General features: G+C 45.7%; 1 protein-coding gene across 1 annotated transcript; it reads left to right on the top strand.

Moving 5' to 3' along the window:
- The first annotated feature begins 580 nt into the window (after window positions 1-580).
- Window positions 581-14,491, top strand: wipi1 (WD repeat domain, phosphoinositide interacting 1). The gene is made up of 13 exons (XM_070922682.1): window positions 581-884; window positions 3,080-3,162; window positions 4,469-4,635; window positions 5,783-5,879; window positions 6,141-6,238; window positions 7,825-7,917; window positions 8,765-8,835; window positions 9,247-9,354; window positions 9,464-9,628; window positions 10,094-10,201; window positions 10,413-10,543; window positions 11,527-11,627; window positions 13,688-14,491. The coding sequence occupies exons 1-13, from the start codon at window positions 796-798 to the stop codon at window positions 13,736-13,738; spliced, it is 1,362 nt and encodes a 453-aa protein (XP_070778783.1). The 5' UTR covers window positions 581-795; the 3' UTR covers window positions 13,739-14,491.
- Window positions 14,492-20,116: the final 5,625 nt, after the last annotated feature.

Genomic DNA, 20,116 nt, shown 5'->3' with positions numbered 1-20,116 from the left:
ACAAGTCAACATGCGCATAGAAATAACACGAAAAGAGGCATTTCTTTTCAATCAATAGGATCTTCTGGTACATTCGGCATATACAATGAGCCTGGCTGAATTTCATTAAAGCTGAAAAAATGAGTACTTGCTTGCACACACTGCTCCGCCAGCTCCCTCCACTGTCGACCGCGGTGCACAATGACTAGAACCCGCGATTCAACACTGCAAGTTGGCATTAGTTCAAACAAAAGTTCAGGCTCGTGCCCAGAGGCCGTGTCAAATAGTCGTGGTCAACTGTATTTTGACGATTACTAGGAAAACATTAAATTGTGATTTTTGTGAACAGAGTTCGTTCTCCGCACAGGAGAATACTGGGGACGTACATCACGTGAATAGACGGACACAAACAAAGCCTACGCCGCCCGAGCAGCCAATCAAATCACACTATTGCGCGCCTGACCAATCGAAATAGGAGCCAGCGACAACGTGGTTTCACTACCTACCAATCGTACGAGGCGGAAATGTGACGTCGCGCCGTCAGCTGTTCTTGTTTTGCTTCTTTTTTCCCCTTGTTTTCTCTCTGGGTCGGAGAGCCGACCTCAGAAATAGCCGCACTCAAACTGTATTTGAATCCGTCTCCAGCAGAGTAAACGCGCCGGCTCTGCCTCGAGCGCCCGCTGACCACGCACCGTCCCGGGTCCACATTTCTCCCAAATTGGAGCCGTCTTCCGCCGACATCGAGCGACGAGGTGCAGCCGATCCCAGGCCTCCAATCCAGGGCGGAGGGAGGGAAGGAGGTCGCTGGGAATCGGTATGGAGACCGGAGAGGGTGCCGGCGGGCCTGGCGGACCGGACGGACCGGGGCTCCGGTTTGGTTGCGCCTCTTTCAACCAAGACTCCACGTAAGCACGCGGGCAGATAACGAGCGATGGGTCGACGAAAGATTCACCCTGCTTGATTTCTCCCTGAAAATTAGACGCATGTACGCCGCCTTGCCTTCGAAATGTGCGCTTAGTCACTTAAAGCTGGACAGAAGAAGATGGTTCAATGGTGGCCAAACTCACTGAGTCAGCTGTCGTCCCCCCCTCCCCAACCAGATAACAGATACACAGTACAGTCATACAATTAAAATATCATGGGGAGTTCCGTCCAGCCAGAGTAAACCTCTGGAGAAGCTTTCCATCAACCCTGATGATGTCATAGCAATGTCATAGACAGCCTGAAAAGCCGGGGGCGGTTGGGTGATTACAAGGCATGGTGTGTGTGTGTGTGTGTGTGTGTGTGTGGGGGGGGGGGGTAACAAAAGAAGCTATGGACTTGCATCAGTGGAAATGCAGGAACCAGCACTTCCGGAGCTTGACCAATACCAGAGACTCAATAGTTTTTTTTGGGGGGGGGGCGTGCTTGGAGTTATCAAGGCTCCATGTTTTTTCAAGCTAGGTGAGGATAGTTGGACTCTGCTGGACAAAAAAAACGAAAAGTCCCCTAGCTTCGTGGAATTGCTGGAGTAGCCCTTTAATCACAGCCCCCTTAACCGCAGTTTCCTCTGCTGATGGCCATATAGCAGCTCCACTGGGCCAGCAGGGTGTCCTCAGAGGATTCAAACCAGTGACATTAAACAGGATGTCAAGACAGGATGTACACGTCTTGCATATTCAAATACAGTCTCTCTGTCTGGGTATGTGCTCACTTGCCGTCACCTCACACATCCACCTCCAGCAACCATGTGGCAGTAACAGTTTGGCAGTGAAAATACGCTGCGTTCTTTGCCTGGTGTTCTTGCAGATGGAAACAGGATGAGGCAGGACAGGAATGTACGGAGCCCGTGCCGGGAATGAAGGCGCAGGTGGCCATTAAGAAAATGACTGGTGTAAAAAAAAAAAAGGTTTAAGTCTATTTGGACTACAGCGTTAGTTGAGTACAGCACATTATTGTGTGAGGCTAAAATGCCAGCAGATAAGAGATGGGGAGTGACAGAGGGTTGGTTAGCTTCTTTGACAAGACATGATGTGAGTATTAACAAAACATCTCACTTTGAGGACATGTTAGTCTGTTTTTTTTTTCCTCCTGTGTTCAGCACCAAATGAAGAGCCTCCAGAGAGTGTCCAATTTATTTATTTTTTGTTCCCATTGATGGGACGCACATACACGATGAGGACCGTATCATGTGGCGTGATGTTATATCACGTACACGTCACACCATGTCAGGCAATTTGGGGCGCATCACGCCCCATACCAACATGCCATGCAAAATCACGTCACACCACATCAACCCAGGTGTCGCGGCACCTCGTCGCACCACATCCTGTCCCATAGGTGTTAAGCGGGGCTGAGCTAGTGAGCCCAAGTGAAGACTCGGAGGAGGAGGAGGAGGAGACAGGTATGAGGAAAGATTGACGTTTATTGAGATTGTGAGGACAGGCTTGGGCTTGGGAATCCAGGCTGGTGCCGATCCAAGGCAGGGAGAGGTTGGGGCCTAAGGAGGGGGCAGGTCCAGAGTGGGATCCAGGGGAGTAGAGCAGGGGAGCAGCGAGGGGTGGAGCAGGAGGAGGAGCAGATGTAACAATAGGTCACGTACATCGTCTCATCATCGCCTCGTGTCATGTCACATCAGATGTCAAAAAAACAATCGAGGACAAATATTTGATGTCCTCCCTCCTGGGTTTATTGGAATGGATTGTGGGAAATGTAGGAAACCGCCTAGTAAAAGTCCCCCCCCCCCCCCCCGGCACTCCTCTTAATTTAGGAATGTACAGTCTCAAATGGAAGTATGGGATCAGTATTACCTTTATAACTAGATGTAGAAGTAGATTTTCTTTCTTCAGATCTTTGTTTATATGACTTTACAACACATCAGGTCAAATTGTCCCTGTACTTGGAGTGCATTCACTTCCTGCCAAGAATGTCTGTAATTGAATTACTAAGAGAAATTGGAGCTTTACTGATGCTCTCTAGTTGTACTGAGGGTAAATATATGTGTGTTTGTGTGTGTGTTTGTGTGTGTGTGTGTGTGTGTGTGTGTGTGTGTGTGTGTGTGTGTGTGTGTGTGTGTGTGTGTGTGTGTGTGTGTGTGTGTGTGTGTGTGTGTGTATTGCAGGTCACTGGCTCTGGGAACAAAGACTGGCTACAAGCTGTTTTCTCTGACCATGGTGGAAAAACTGGACTGTATCCATGAGAGTGGTCAGTACGGAGCTCTGACTCAGCCAGCCAAATATATACTGTACATCAAATTACATTTCAGTGTGTGTGTTCAAGTTATTACGCATGTGCTGTCGACTTCTCTGGCGAACTGGCTCCTCATATAACGCAGCCCGTTCTAAGCCGGTACTGTTGCACCGACAATTTAAAATGAGCTTATTGTCGTCTGTCCCATTTGTCAGTTCAGTCATTAAATGGTGACAGTGTGGAAAAACCCTCCTGCGTTCATGTAAACTGAGTGGTTTTGCGTTAGCTCATCTGTCCCAGACTAACGGCCAAGCACTGGTTACGTTGACCCACAGTGCATAATCTATTCATTGATCTTATATCAGTTTATATTGAGGTTAATCTGTTTCCCTGAACACCGCCTCTCTTGCTACGAGTTAACCTTTCAGCTGTTTATTCCCCTTCGGTCTTTCACTGTGCAACAGTTGTAGTAATACAAAGGAAATCAATTATCTTACCAAAACAAGTGTTTGAATCTCATAAGTGTTCTATTAAAGCCAGATATAGAATTATTCAAAGGAATTTATGCATATATGCTTTAAGAATACGTCAACTGTCCCAAGAAAAGAAAGAAAAAGTTCGATGGAAACTTGTGACTTCAATGTGGCCCAGGAGACATTTGCATACCTGTCTGCTAAAAGAATGTTGCCATATGCGGCCCAGACCACTGGGTCGTTTTGAGGCGTTGGTAGATGCTCAGACGAGGCTGAGGGGTCGCTGTGGCTTTTGGCAGGAGCCTCCCATGTGCAGTGAAGGGTTTCCCCAGAACGTGGCGTGGTTGGTCCGTAAATCTGCAGTGTTAGGTCCAGTCTGGTACACACTGTGGCTTATGTCAAAGGCATGTGTGAGAGTTTAACATTGTTAAGCATTTGTGTCCTTTTGGGACCCCAAAGCACACTCTTCCGTCCATGCAAGAGTTGCCAGACTGGTAGACTAATCTACAGCAGCATATAGGAAAGCTGCTATAGAACTGAACTTTGTTTTATGTTCTGGTGAAAAAGTTTCCAAAGATACCAAAATGTTAGGCTGGAATAATGTTACATTACCATTTCATGAAACTGCACAGTGCATCTATAAAAACATGGTGTGCTGTGTTCGAAGACGTAAAGTATAGTTTCTCCTGAGCTGAAATTAAATAGAGAGTCAGGAGGTTAGAATGGCTGTATTTCCTTTTGAGGGAAGGTTTGTGGTAGTCTGATGTCTGCCTCTTGGAAGCGTCTCCGTCACTGCCTGTCTGTCTCTCTGTCTGCCTGTCTGTCCGTCCTCTGTTCTCTCCCAGCAGAGGCTCCGGATATCTTCATCGTGGAGCGTCTGTTCTCCAGCAGTCTGGTAGTCGTGGTGAGCACCGCCGTGCCGCAGCGCATGAACATCTACCACTTTAAGAAGGGGACGGAGATCTGTAACTACAGCTACCCCAGCAACATCCTGGCTGTCAAGCTCAACAGACAGGTGAGCCCATCCTGGCCCTCCAATGTTACAGTACGCCCATGTAGTTCACTACATATGAGCTCATGTAAAAGTGCAAGATGCATTGGCATGTTTAAAATCCATTACCTGTATCTTCTAACAACTTGAGTTAACTGTTAACAAAAGGAGCTTCTCATTTCTAGCTGGTGGCCATCAATTTCGCTGGCTTTAAATGGCAGATTTGATTACTTGCAGGCAATTAAGCTAATGTCAGCTCCATGATTGATAGGTTGGCTGAAAATGCTGTCCCCGAGCGGCGTTTTAATGTTTCAAATTGACTCGTTTTAAAACAGGAAACCCTGTGAAGGATATCCTAATGTGCACCCGATGGCAACATACCTGACGTGAGGCTACAGCTAACAGGTCCCGGGGGGGGGGGGGGGTGGGTCAGCATGTTCACCTGTTGCTGATCCATTTAAGAGACATGGGAATGAAGATAACAGCATTGTTCTCATCGCAGTGCAGAGCTAGTTAGTCCTAGTGTTATCAGTCTGATCTTACATGTTTCCTCATTTCATTCTTACGTAACCCTGTTCAGCTGCTCAGCTTACATACTTGGACAAGCAAGACAGAGGTTGGACTTCGGCCTCATTTGTTCATATTTTCAGGAGGTTTCTTTTTTTTTTTCACATTGCAGAAGAATAGGATGAGGCCTGCCAGACGTAACGCTACATCGGGTAACTTCCCCCAGATCCAATCCAGGGCAGGGCTGCAAAGTTCTTTACGTGTCACATGCACAACATATAGAAGGGAAGTCCATAGATATATGCGCTTTTCAACCTTAACGGTTCCCCTTTTACAGCTTGGTCTCATTCACACACACACACACATTCACACACACACACACACACACACACACCGATGGCGACCAAACTACCATGCAAGGTGCTGGCCTCCATCTGGAGCAACTTAGGGTTCAGTGTCTCGCCCAAGGGCACTTCGACATGTGCCAGGGATCGAACCTCCAACCGGCTCCAACTCACCATGCGACAGTGCTAACCCCTGTTCCACATTGCACATTTAAAAGGGAACGACAATCAATGTAAATGTGCCGGGGTAAGCGCTCGCAGTCCCGGCACAACTAAAAACTGGCTGAGTGTAATGACCTGAGGTCTGCTGTGTCTTGCAGAGGCTCGTGGTGTGTCTCGAAGAGTCCATATATATCCACAACATTAAAGACATGAAGCTGCTTAAGACCCTGCTCAACACTCCGTCCAACCCTTCAGGTAAGACATTCATACCAACAGATTATATGTGGTTCACACACACACACACACACACACACATCCACACACACATCCACACACATCCTGATGTCCTGTGATAGCTGGGTTAGTTGACTGAAACAGCTTTTTCAAGGATAATTTAGTTGTTTTTTGTTGTTGTTAAAACTTCAGTCTCATTGCCATGGACCAGGATCATCAAAGACTACAACTGTTCAGGATGAAGTTGACTTATTATTCTTTCTCCTTCCTCCCCCCTCGCAGGTCTCTGCGCTCTGTCTATCAACCATTCCAACTCCTACCTGGCATACCCGGGCAGTGCCACTATTGGGGAGATCATAGTGTATGATGCCAACGGTTTGGTAGGAAACACCTCAACTATCTTCAACCGCAGTCATTTCTTCATTCAGTGTCTGCAGGCTTGAGTCCAAAATATAAAAATCAAGCCTCAGCATCAGGCAGATTGTAGTTTACAATGTCATTTTGGTGGGGGGGGGGGGGGGGGTGGCGCAGCAGCTTATTGAAGCCACCATTACCACACCACTTTATCTTGTTATCTTGTTTATCAACAAGATAACAAGATAAACAACAAGAAACTTCAAAAAATAAAGACCCAAGTTGTAATAAACTAGGCCCATCCTTAAAATATAGAACACAGTGGGTCAAAACTCTTTCAACACTCACTCTTTCAAATCTCAGGTCACACACCTGAAACTGACGTTATTGCCAAGTTGCCTCGGGGGGGACAGAAGTGATACTGTTTTTCTTCTCTTCACTCAGTGTTCTGATATCTTGTCCGACACTGTTGCTCTGATGGCACCTTTCCCTGGCGTATGTTTGTACAACACCTTAAGACTTCAAGATGTTTCCTCCGGTGACCCGAAGCCTTTTTGTCTTAGTGAGCTGGGAGGAACATTCGGGATTTTTGGGGGGCACTGTTGAACACACACAGAGGGTATCTCTAAGCTAGTGAGGTGACTCAGGTTTTGCTCACAGCAACCGGCTCTTATTGTTCCTCCATTGCCAGATTGGTTGATCTTAACGTCCTGTGCTCAGATTCAGAACCCCTCGGGTTTCTTCTTGCCTGGAAAACGCGTCAGTTGATCTCGACCACATGCTGGCTGTTCGCGTGAACTCGAACCAGACAGAAAACACACCTCCCTCCGCTCTGTGTTGCTTCATACGGCAGAGCAACAGGATTTGGGCCAACAGGGCCAAAACAGCTCTCGCTCTTCTCTTCAAGAATATGTGCAGACGTATGCGGATGCGGCATACTGCAAGAACAGAATTTAAATGAACACATTTGAAATTAAAGGCCGACGGATACTGGATTTTGGAGGCCAGTGCCACGTTCAGAGTTAAATCTGCACCATATTAATAATATCAAGTACTGTGTGTTGTGGGCAAACCTGTATTATGAGCATTAAATAAAGTTTTGTAAAGAGTCCAAAAGACCAAAACCAACAATGGTCAGTTGTGTTGTCCTTGGGGACTATTTTCAGCGGGGGATTAATCCATGTTTGGTCCTCTAGTGAGTATTTGGGGCAGCAGGACGGCGTATGTGGGATTGAGTCCGAATAAACTACAGTGTGTGTGTGTGTGTGTGTGTGTGTGTGTGTGTGTGTGTGTGTGTGTGTGTGTGTGTGTTCATGGTAATGAAGGAGCATGTCATCCAGTGCAACAGTGTAGCTCATTGATGCGTTTTAATAGATTTTGGACGACAATGGAGCTCTATGGCACAGAGGAAGAAGATATACCATGTTGTGATACACACACAATACTTGTGTTAGTTACTTGGATCAGTTAATCGCGATGGTTTGGCAAACACTGTTCCTTTCAGAGTGTAAATCATTGCAATGTTGGGAAATTTAGAATTTCTGGATTTGACTTTTTTTGGATTAACACTCTTTGTTTCTGTCCCCTGTTTCGCCCTCTCGGCTGTTTTTAGAACACAGTGACAATGATCCCGGCTCATGACAGTCCTCTGGCAGCTCTCACCTTCAACGCCTCGGCCACCAAACTTGCCAGTGCCTCAGAGAGGGTAAGAAAGTCTCAGACTTCTTGAGACAGGCTGTACTGTACATTCAGCTCCAAAGATGAGACAAGAGTTAGTCCTTAGTCTGTCCATCCACACTCCCCAGGGGAATGAATCCTTGTTATTGTGACGACTTCTTGGCCTTTCCTTTTACCCACCATCAGGACATCATTTTGTTTGACTAGCAAGGAAGTTGAAAAGCAAAGGCTGAATTTCCATTAAATTGTGCTCTGAATATTCAAGGTCCCCATAGGATGAATTCCGATATGACTTTTTGAGATGGCCCTGATGTCGGACTTTACATCTTTAGCCAACTACTTTTATGGCTCTGTTCGTGATAGCAAAACCATCAATACATTGTTTCTGTCAAAGCTTTTCTATTGTTGGATACAAGAGCATTGTAGCCTCAAGGGCTTTGGATCTTTACTGTTACATATAAGATTATTAACGGAGGGACACGATCGTCATGAGGGAAGAACAGTTGCTATACACAAAGTCCCTAATCCCGATTTTTTTTTTTGTTGCAAGAAAGCATCTGCTAGAAAAGATCCAGCTCTTGTAAACCATTGTAAATGGTAAATGGTCCTCACTTAGCGCTTTTCAACCTTAACGGTTCCCAAAGCGCTTTACAGATTAGGTCGCGTTCACCCATTCACACACACCGATGGCGACCGGGCTGCCATGCAAAGGTGCTGGCCTCCATTGGGAGCAACTTAGGGTTCAGTGGACACTTCAGGATCAAACCCCAAACCTGCTTTACCCTGCCCTACCTCCTGTGCGACAGTGCTAACCACTGCGCCACCGTGCCGCCCAAAGCTAAGCCTGCACCTCACTGTTCTGTCTGTCTTTACAGGGCACGGTCATCCGAGTGTTCTCCATTCCTGAGGGCCTTCGCCTGTTTGAGTTCCGCCGGGGTATGAAGAGGTCAGCGTTCAAACACGTCGTATAAGATTTGCACTTTCATAAAAGAAATACACTGTCCAATGTATGAGCACAGCCAAACCTGCTAAACATACCTGGGTCATGATTCCAAATACATATGGAGTTGTTCTTGCAGCGCTGCCCTGCAGGCTCATTGGCACACATTCACTTATGCCTGGAGACTTTATTGCACGCTGATGACTGATTTGTGATGTTTAAATGGCACATGGTCTGTGTTTGCTGAGATCCTTCAAGAGCTGAGTAGACAGATGAAGCCCGAGGTTTCAGCTAATAGCCTGCTAATGGTAACAGTGTTAATTGTCCACTTGAAATGATGGATTATTCCCCAAGTGTTTGTGCTTGTTTTTGTGTATGCGTGTGTTTATGTCTATCTTTCTGTCTGTCTGTCTGTAGGTACGTCAATATAAGCTCTTTATCCTTCAGTCCTGACGGCCAGTTCCTCTGTGCATCCAGCAACACAGAGACGGTGCATATCTTTAAACTGGAGCCACTTGGACCAAGGTACCTCTGACCACTGGTTCTATCAGCTTTGATAGACATTGTACTCACCAAAGTATGAATCAAGTTGTTAGACAAACTCTCTAAAGGAAGCTTGTTACCCTCTCTGTAGTGGAGGGGATGAGGCTGCCACCTGGACGGCCTACGTGGGGAAGATGTTCTCAGCAGCCAGCAGCTACTTCCCTGCTCAGGTATCTGGCATGATGAGCCAGGACCGGGCCTTCGCCACCGTTCACCTATTCACGTCCGGCCAAAGGAACATCTGCACCCTGGCTATGTGAGCTTCTCTGCGGTCTTTAGGAATAAGGGCCTGCACCTTTTACATTACACTGTGTGTTCTTGTAAGTGTATCCTTGACAGAACTAGTTTTTAAGACCTTGAGAGAGAAGAGGTTTTGACCAAGCAAGGACTTTGCTTCTACAAAAGACTATCTGAGGATCGCATTTTCTTACCATGTAGAAATTATATGCTATTTTGCCTGTGGGTTTTTTGAAGCCCCTGAATCCAAAAAAACTACAACTACAAAAAGCTACAACTTAGAGATCCTGTAGAAACCACTGAAACCAACACAACTTCTTGTGTTTTACCTCTGATTAAGATATGGGTTGACACTGACCCAGAGATGACTGGCAAGGTCATTTTAGGGTGACAAAGTATAAATGAATCCCTCCCATGTTCCTCTCACTGTGGGTCGGACATAGTTCCAAAACGACTGAAATGGATGCTGAATCTGGTGTTTCAGGATCCAGAAGCTCCCGCGGCTGCTGGTGGCCACAGCTGACGGCCAGCTGTTCATTTACAATGTGGATCCGCTGGACGGAGGCGAGTGCATGTTGGCCCACAAACACAGGTGAGGCTACAGCTGATTTCACAGCGGTGGATGTTAAGCATCAGGCTTAACAACCCCCGTGGGCGGCGGCTGCGTACTGTGATGTGGTAGAGGATGGAAACCTTGCTTCATTGTTCAACAGTGCTAAATGAGTCGTTTGAAAGGCTCAAAGAGAAACAAACAAGTTTCCCTGCTTTCACTCCCGTGGTCTTTGCATCCTCTTCTCTTCTAGGCTGTTTGGTGTCGATGACGAGCAGGGTGAAGGAACAGAGACAGGAGGGGCAGAGGTCACACAGGCTTGTCCATCCTACGCCGCGACCGCTGCCTTACCAGCCTCTGGTCCCGTCACTGCAACCCTCACTGGTTAGTAGTCGCAGACATTTCTCCATCTGTGTGTGTGTAACGGGAAGGGTTTGACTTCATTTTAAGTCCAGTGCCTTCAGGATGTGGGTTTTCTTGAAAAACTGAAAATCTCTGAAGCAGCTTCCAACTTATGACTGCGATAGCTTGATCCAAGGAGGACTGCGATGTTTGTGGTGGACAACAGAAGCAGCGAGAGTTAGCACTCTTACTGGTCAATAGAGGTGTTCATGGGTCCACTTCAGATTCATTAACCAAGGATGGATGCATGTTGCGTCAGGTCTAATTATCCTCAGGTCTGTGTCTGACTGTCCTCGGACCCCTTTTAAAATTTGGTCACTATTTTTGGATTTAAGCACATTGGGTTTGGGTTTGAGCTCTACCAGTTAAGGCTCATTGTTGTTTCTGCAAATTAAGACCACATGTTCCATGTTTGTTCCATGACGCAATCCAGTCGGTTTCTCACCAAATCTGTGGCTCCCAATGTAAAACACACCAATGCAAGCTGCCACTGTTGGCCGATGTTCTTGCTTGGTTACAGTAATTATGTTTATATCTTAAAAATGTACCTGCAAATTGTGTATTGCCAGCGGGGGCCACTCTCTGTCTTCAGCTTGTTAAAATGTGGTTCAAACAAAGTGCTTGTTCGATCATCTTTCAAGCGTCCTTTTCCTACATTGGGATTGGGTGGAGGGGGTTACATCTGAGAACATTCTGAAATGGACAATCCGACAATCACGCCCACTCTATGGAGCAATTGTCCAGGTGTGAAAGTATACTGAGTTTGAACTTCCATCCCAAGATGTCTGCGATGTTGGTTTGGAGCATGCTTGGGCCTTAACGCTGTTGAAACTGAGCAGATCTGATCTCCCTGAGCTCCCTGAATGTTCACACAAGGTATATGGAGAACATGAGGTCTGCCTGTGTAAAGTACAGATCAGGCTGCTCTAATTATTTGTCTGCCTCCCTTACCTGTTTCTACCCAGGCTACTCTGAAGATGGCGGAGCAAAGAAAGGCGAAGTCATCCCGGAACACGAGTTCGCCGCGGGACCCGTGTGTCTGGACGACGAGAACGAGTTTCCCCCTGTGAGCATTCAGAAGTGCTAACTTGTCAGCTATATAGCTCGCTGTTCTTGTGACAGGCGTAGGTCAAAGGCATGGCAAACGCGTTCGTGCAAACAGAGAGACGTGAGATTGCGAGCTAGCTGGCTCTCTGGCGCAGTTCAGAAAAGATGGCCGCCCCACTTTCCCCCAATGTCAACATCAAATACCAGCAAGGCGCTCTGCAAACGAGAGCAGAGTCTTCGGACTTTACGTCAACTGAGGACAAACGTATCAGAAACACATTCCACATCAGTAATAAATTGTTCACTCGGTGTTCAGTTTCTTAGGTGCACCTAGCTAAAAACGAATGCAGTCTGATACAACCGCCCTGCAATAATACCTTGATTCATGAAGGTTACAATGTTTGTGCGCACTGTTTTTAGAGACGTGTTGATTCGACTGTATGGGTATTTTGGCTGCAGTTTGTGCTGCTGTTGAACTGTATTGCGTTATGCTGAGAGGTGTTTCGGTGATTAAGCCTCACGTCAGTGATTTTAAATGAGGTAGACAAAATCCTCTGAGGAGTTGGCAGCACCAACGGCCGTAGTACTCACTCACCATTCCAAATAGGTAGAAATAGTTGGGGAAAAAAAAGGGTGACCTAAAGCACTCAATCAGTAAAGCCCCTTTCAGACATGCACCTCTTTACGTTAATCTGATGGTAGTTGTGTAAGATGTGGTCTGAATAAGCGCCTGAGTCACGCTTTACATAAAACACCACGACGGCAGTCTCACGTGGTCCGATCTGGAGCATTACTTTCAACACAGCACAAGTCTGAACATGCAGAGAGAGAGAGAGAGAGAGAGAGATTCAATGTTATGTTTGCTTTAAGTAGCACTTCAAGTACTGTTGTAGTTTATCGCTTAATTATCGTCTTTTATGTGCCAAGAAAATAAAAGCAGCCTTTAAACTAGGAAAACACCGCGAATGAGCCAATTTGAAGTTGCCGAGGAGATCCTTGTCAGCTCATATTAGTCTATAAAAACGTTACGACCACAGAAATGACAGAAATTCCGAATACATCAATATCCAGCGAATGGCTTTACATACAGCGCGTGAGCAAATGGGAACACTCGCGATGGCCATAAAGCTTCAACAGCCCTTCATGCAGGCTGTCACATCCGCTCTCCAACGGTGACGTCGCTGCCTCTCGTGCACCACATGGCGAATATTGCGCGAGGCATTGTGGAATCTTTGTTCCTTATGGCTTCATACAGACACAAGCATTACGGTTGTGTCTGTATGAAGCCATAAGGAACATTAACATCCCCTCTCGACAAAGAAGTCCTCACTTTTAACGGCCACATGAAGCCAGCAATATTACATATTATAGCGTGTCTGGACAGGGCTTCATTAGAACACAGTGCAGCAGTTTCCAGTGATGTGGCACTGATGTGGCCTTTTGATTGCTTGCCGTCATTTCCTCGTCATCTGCCACTTTAAACACCCCACTCAGGCGCTATGGCTCCACACTATCCAACTACCTTACTGTATGAGCAGAGTGAGTACCATGGACGTTACCAGATTACATGTCTGCCTTGCAGGTATATTTTTTTTCCCACCTGAGTCTTACTCTCAGAATTATGGCCGTTCGGTCTGCCGTCCACCTCCTTGTAAAGATTCAAGAAATTAAGAATCTGGCAAAACAAATCTGGCATCTGGGACAGTATGTGCCTCCCTAAAGCCTTCCAAACTGACTTTAATATTACACAAATCATTTTGACAACTTGTCTCTGAGTCCAACTAAGGTAACAGAAGTTAGCCCCTCGTTATTACAGCTAACCGTGTCGGGCTTTGCGTCTGGGGCAATTTGCCGGCTAACCAAACTAGCTTCCTGTTCATCTGCAGTAGTAACACAGCATGCATCGCTTATTGTTTCACATACATAGATACATATACATATCAACTGAGGTTTTAATTGCTTTGTATGTTTTGTACTGGGATTTCCCCTTTAACTGTGTCACCAGAAACTGGGACGTGAGCTGCATTTGACAAATCCTGCTGGACAAAAACTAACGGGTCTGTTCATGTGTCTTGGTAGATTAATTGGTGCCGCGACGGGACTGGAGGTGGCCAGGCGAGGCGCTCGTGAGTGGGTAGAAGGACAGATGGACAAACAGACAGACAGGTGCTGGCAAGTGAGATGAACAGCAAAAAAAAAAGAAAAAAGAAAAAAAGTCTTTCAGGGTGCCAAGTTGTTTTTTTCAGTTAGAGAGAAAATAACATGAATTAGCATTAACCTTCAAGCTGACGTGGGAAACAAAACACTGACCAAGATGTAGATGTCGTGTATTTCCGAGAGAACCATAATCCGGTCCTCGAGTTACTTTATGACTGTGTTGAAGGTACGCTTCTGATTTGGTCACAGCACCAGTGGCACCTCTAAACGTCCTTCACGGCTCACTGTTGAGTTTCGCAACATCAGCTGGTGAAGTGAGAGGCGGTTTACCTTTTTAAGGAGTGTTTCATGAAAGTATAAGGTGCATGCTGGAGCAGAAATATAACCACAATTTTCATAGCTATATTACTTGACATTAAGTTGCATTATTGTAGCAACTTTTTTTATTATTCTTTTATTTTTTTCATTAATAATATCCTACTTTACGTCCATGATAAAGAATTGAATTGTTTTAATGTTTATTCTGTGTTTGTATTTTACTGCATTGATATGTCCGAAATGTTTCCGTGTATACCTCCTGGTGCATTCCAGAAGGTGTGTGTGTACTGTTTGTTCGTGCCTATTATCATTTGCAAAAGAGCAAAAGTATTTTGCTAATTGCACAAGACCAAAAACAAGTGAATGAAACAAAGAAATAAAAACAAGAGTGGAGCAAGACGGAACCTATGCAAAGCAAAGAATTTGTCTTGTTTTATGTTCTTTTTCACTTAATAAAGAAGCTTACAGATAAGATTTTGATGACTGGCGAAGGTGGCCGTGGGTGCTCATGGTTATATGAGGGAGGTCAGTCAAAGGTCAAACATTTCGCAACATTTACAGCCACTGAGAGATATTCACGGGTGGCAGCAAGCATTGCATAAGTGCGTTCAACTGTCAGTGAACGGCAGACAGCACCCTGCGCTTTTATTGTTGCTTTTGTGAAGTTTGAACCCAAGAAATGGCCCACTTGAGCTTTGTAGCTCAACAAAGTGAGTGTCACTTTTGAAGACCACTCATAGTACTAGTACGCCCGGCATCCTGAAGGCCTCAGTATGCTTCAAAGTGCTTATCGAATGTTAGACATGATCGTATCAAAAAAAAAAACTTTTCCGATAGCAGAATCAGAGAGAAACTGTACGCCATTGATGGGCCAGGTGAGAGAGTCACACGACTACTTCCACCACATTTTGTGCGTGTAACCGGAGGGCAACCTTTATAGCAGCCGCGGTCAGATGCCACTTGTACTGCCTAGTTTGTCTGAAGCATAGTGAAGCCAAAACTGTCCCCCTTTTTTAACATGAACAGGCCATACAAACCCCCTCCCTCTCCAAGGTAAGGCCATCCTTTGCTTTCCAAGGACGGTTTCGTCACAGATTGCTTTACAGGAGGAGAAGAAGTCCGGAACAAATTCAACTTGGATTATCTGACTGAGCAACAACAGTAGAGCTGCACTGTCAGTCTCGTCCTCAGTTAGTTTACGACACTTTCAAAAAGATACTCAAACAACAGAGCTGTTCTTACAAGTATGTAAGAGTGCATAAAAGCTACTCAGTTAAGTTAGTGAGAATTCATGCATTATAGTATGCATACAATTTCATACATTTTGACTTGTTTGTACCGGAACGCTGCCACAGTTTAATGCCTCTATTTCACCGTTCAAACATCCATCAAACATCACAGCAGACTTTTTTTTTTTAGGATTTATGTTCTTTATTCAGGCACCTTGCATTGCAGGATTACGTGTGTTCCCCCGTCACCTCCAGGTTTCCATCGAGGACTGAGCACACAGAGACCAAGAAAAAAAACCCATCTCCCCTATGATGGAGTACTACCTGGCCCCAGGTTTTCTATGTACCACACAAAGGCTTGTGCAAGCCTTTTAACTCATACTAAGAGAAGCAACCACATCGCACCAATCCTTGCCGCCCTTCACTGGTTCCCCGTCCGTTTCTTTCAGTTGATTTCAATATCATTTCAACAGATTTGACTGCTTGTTTTTTTTTTTAAATATTTGAATGGCCAGGCTCCGGCTTATATATATGTGATCTGCTGACTCCCCCATGCGCGTGATCGCTGCTTAAAGATCCTGTGGCAGGGCCCTGCTAACTGTCCCAAAATCTGGACTTGTCCCTGAAGGCAATGGGGCCTTTGCTGTCCTTAAGATCTCAGGCAGACAAACTCTGTGTCGTCTTTTAAATCCCTTCTTAAAACTCCCTTGATGGTGTTTGTTGTATTTATTTCAATTATTTGGTCTTTGTTTTGGATCTTATTGACTTCTATCATTTGTTTTTCTTGTAAAGCACTAAGTAACTTTGCTTTTGAAAGGTGCTATGAAATAAATAAAGTTATTTTCATTATTGTAGGTACAATAGGTACAATCCAATCAAGTTATTCATGGGTTTAACTATCACACACAGCGCTGTTACAAAGAGGCCAAACCTGGTGCCTTTGTAGGCCTACTTTGACTGTTTAGCTGACCGCAGAATGTAGCTCTAAGAATAAGACTTCTTATCTCTTTTCTTTTCAGCTACTCTAAAGTCCGCCAGCCCAACACTTTTATGGCTTACATTTTCTCATTTCTTCTTTTTGATTTCAACTGCAAACTAGGCACCGGTGTAATAAACACTGTATACTGCAAATATCACAGTTACAGGTTGCTGTTCTGCACTTAGCCTTCCCACCATGTTTTTCTTTTATCAGTACAGCCTTGCAGTTGCCAAACCTTATGCAACTCAGGAGTTAGGAAAACCATCACAACCCGCTGTAACCTCACACCCAGAGGGACAACGTCCTGCTGAGGGAAGACAAATTATCCCAGGGGGAAAAGGGAAGATGAGGAGAAGCAGAAGACAAACAATAGAAAACAATCTCTTGACAGTTAAACGTAAAAGGGTAGAAGAAGGTCTCTGAGGCAATGGGCAAGTGTAAGAAACCCGATGCTGTGTGAGAAGAACCAATCCCACACAAAATCTTAGGGTCTTGTGAGTCGAGAGGGTCTGAGTTCAAGAAGTAAGAGAAAATCGTCCAAAACCCATTGCGAAGTGGAAACGGTGAGACACTGGCTGAACAAACATATGACAAAATGCTCATTTTGTGCTAACATAAGCGTGCATGGTTAATGGTAATACATCAGACATTGTTACATTTTTTTTATTTAAATGGCAAAGTGCTCCGATTTTACCACCAAATACACCAGTAGATACCTAATTTAGATAACCCAGTTTTTTTTTTGAGGTGGTACCCGAGTGGTCCAATCAGATTTCAGAGCTTGACCTTGTCTGGCCACCCCGTAGACACACCCCTGCATCAAACTGAAAATGTAGTCCAGGTCGGGGCACTTCAGAGCACTCAACACAAGTCAAAGGATCGGTCACAGCTGAGAGACAGGTGAGTCATTTATGAATTGTACAGAACTAAATACTGGCCAAATTAGTCGTGACATTCATTATTATATTACAAAGAGTACGGTCTAGACCTATATGTCAAGTGTCATGAGATCACTTTTGTTGTGATTTGGCGCTACATAAACAACACTGAATTGAATTGAATTGAACTGATCAACATTCTTAAAAAATGTGAAAGGCTAACGTGATATCTGAATGAAAATCCAGTGTATTTCTATAATGACAGTGCACCTTTTCGGACAAATTCCATTCATGTAAGAATGTGAATAGATCAACTGAGAGTCATCCAAACCATCTCATGTTGTTTTGTGTAATGTGAGTCATGGGTCGATAAAAATGTGATTTAATAGACACACGGACTTGAGCGCTTTCTCTGGTGTTGAGGGGAATAATCAACCTTCCCATCCGCACTCTAGTAGCTCTTTAGGGGCAAGGCCATTTCTGCTGAACCAGGGAGCTTTATTGTGTTTGTGATAGTGTGCTGTTGGCTCATAATGTGCCGGCACTTCCCTTTTCTTTTCTTTTTTTATTGCTGGTGGTGACAGCAGCTCATATGGTCAGAAAACATTTGGGTCAGTTTGGCAAAAGGTAGCCCAACTCTTAACCCCAAGCCAAACCATCTGAACTTTTAATGTGGTAATGTGGTAGAGCTGGACTACAAATTCCCACGTTTCTTCTCTTTTGCCTCTCCTCAGTTGTTAATTTGTGTTCTAGGATTCAGTTATGAAAGGAGGACTTCGCCCTGTCCCATGTCAGGTTGGAAGGCGCAAGGTAGCACAAGTTGTGGATAGAGCTGGGTGTGGTCCAGGTCTCCTCATCATCAGATCATCTGTTTTTTCTTTTTAGATAATTTTTTTTGGCATTGGGCGGCATGGTGGCGCAGTGGTTAGCACTGTCGCACGGGAGGAAAAGCTGGTTAGAGCAGGTTGGCCCACGTCTGCCCCCGTCATGTCGAAGTGTCCTTGAGCAAGACACTGAACCCTAAGTTGCTCCCGGTGGAGACCAGCACCTTGCATGGCAGCTCGGTCGCCGTTGGTGTGTGAATGGGTGAATGAGACTTAGCTGTAAAGCGCATTGGGCTATATAAGTGAGACCATTTATTGGGACAGCTGTTGGTGACGTGTAGCAAAGGCTGGAATCAAACCCCGGCTGCTATGGTAAGGACTGTCTGCATTGGTGAGCTACCGGGGCGCCCCCTGGTTGATGTCAGAGTGTAACTCACACTGCACAGCCTGGTGACTGACGTCGACTAGATGAAGGGAGAGGCCTGGCTGGACTGGCGGCAGGGTCTCCTGAAGAGGCTGTCAGCATTGCTATGCTATGGATGATCTCAAAGTTGTACTCGCCAAGTCTCTTTGTTAGCCTGGTGCGATGGTTAGCAAGGGCTTGAGTTGCCGCACTTAGCAGGTTTCAGTTTCAGATTGGCCTGGTGAAGCCGGTGGAAAACCTGGCCAAGCCACTACAGCATCTCTGACACATTCCTGCCCAGCACAATAATGTCGTCCAAGTAGACCAGGCAGTTCTCCCGCTGCATGCCGGCCAAGATGTGGTCCATCTGTCGCTCGAACGTTGCCAGAGCATTGCATAGTCGAAATGGCATGACGTTTCACTCCAATAGTCCATTTCTGGTGCAGGAGGCCGCTGCTTTATGCGCTCTAGGGGTCATGCTGGAAGCAAGGTCCAGTGTGCTGAACTATTTGGCAGTAGAGAGGGTGTCCAGTGAGTCTTGGATGCGGTGCAACAGGTATGTGTCTTTAACGGTGACATTCAGGGCTCTGTAGTCTATGTTGAGGCATACGTCCCTTGTGTGCGTGCATGAACGTGCTGTGTACTTGTAAGGTCCCGGTTTGGGGTTTTCAAAGTATGGTCACCCTAAGCTAGTGGCATAGCTGTGTTGTGCAGCTTTAATGGCTGGGCATGAGTTTGGTGATTATGCACGTAGAGTCATGGGTCTTTGCTTTGTATGCTGGCCCCATTAGCACCAACAAAGGGTTTTGTGCTTCATAACTTGTGGTGTTTCAGTCACTCCACGCCCTCTTTTTAACTGTCTCTTCTTCACAGAGGAAGGGGTTCAAATGTTCATATCGTTCATTTCTGTCTGGTTTGGCCACCATTTTAGCTTAGCTTCTTGGCCAGGTGACCTTTGTCACGGTTTATTTTACCGCGCTTATGCTCACCACTGCTGTTCTGTTCAACGTGAGAAGGTCCTGGAAGCACAGGGGAGATTGTTGTTTGTTTTCCTCCAGGGCCGAGGTCAGTTCTTACTCTGGGGGCTAATCCCTCAAACAACAGACTTTACTTGGGTCTTGGGAAGCTGCGGCATTTATTAACTGACACACCGTAACCTATGCTGCAGGACTCGCAAACGAATTGTTCTTTTTTCGACGACTCTTAAAGAGGAACGAGTTAACCCGATTCACAAGCAGAAGTGAATCCCAAACCCTGCTTCCGTATTGGCGCATACGCAGATGTGCACAAGAGCCAGGTGAGCTGGAAGTTAACCGGTCAGTTCTGCACACACCACAGAGCCAAAGAAAGAGTGAGAGCTGCGGCTCAGCCACAACTAAACGAAAGCGGAGAACATGTGATTAGTATCTATTGAATAAAACGTATTTTATTGCTTGTGTTTGCATTATGGTGGCATTTAACAGAGTTTGTTTATTTATTAAACTAAAAAAAAAAAAAAAAAAAGCGAAGACAGCTAGAGCTGGAGAACCAAAAGAGGCGTTCAGGCGTCGGCTCGCTGGTGGCGGGTGAACAAACCGAACCCGGGAAAAGAACCGACCTTCCCATCACTGACTGCTAACCTTTTCCCTCTGCTCTGCTGCATTCACTGTCACTCTTTTTATTCATTCTCTCACTCACTCAGCCATTCCCTAAAGCTACGGTTCCCAACCTTTTTCTCATA

Source organism: Enoplosus armatus, chromosome 17 (genome assembly GCF_043641665.1).
Source record: "Enoplosus armatus isolate fEnoArm2 chromosome 17, fEnoArm2.hap1, whole genome shotgun sequence".
In the NCBI taxonomy this organism is placed as follows: domain Eukaryota; kingdom Metazoa; phylum Chordata; class Actinopteri; order Centrarchiformes; family Enoplosidae; genus Enoplosus; species Enoplosus armatus.
Note: the sequence above shows the minus strand (reverse complement) of the source record. Positions and strands in the feature narration are given on the sequence as shown.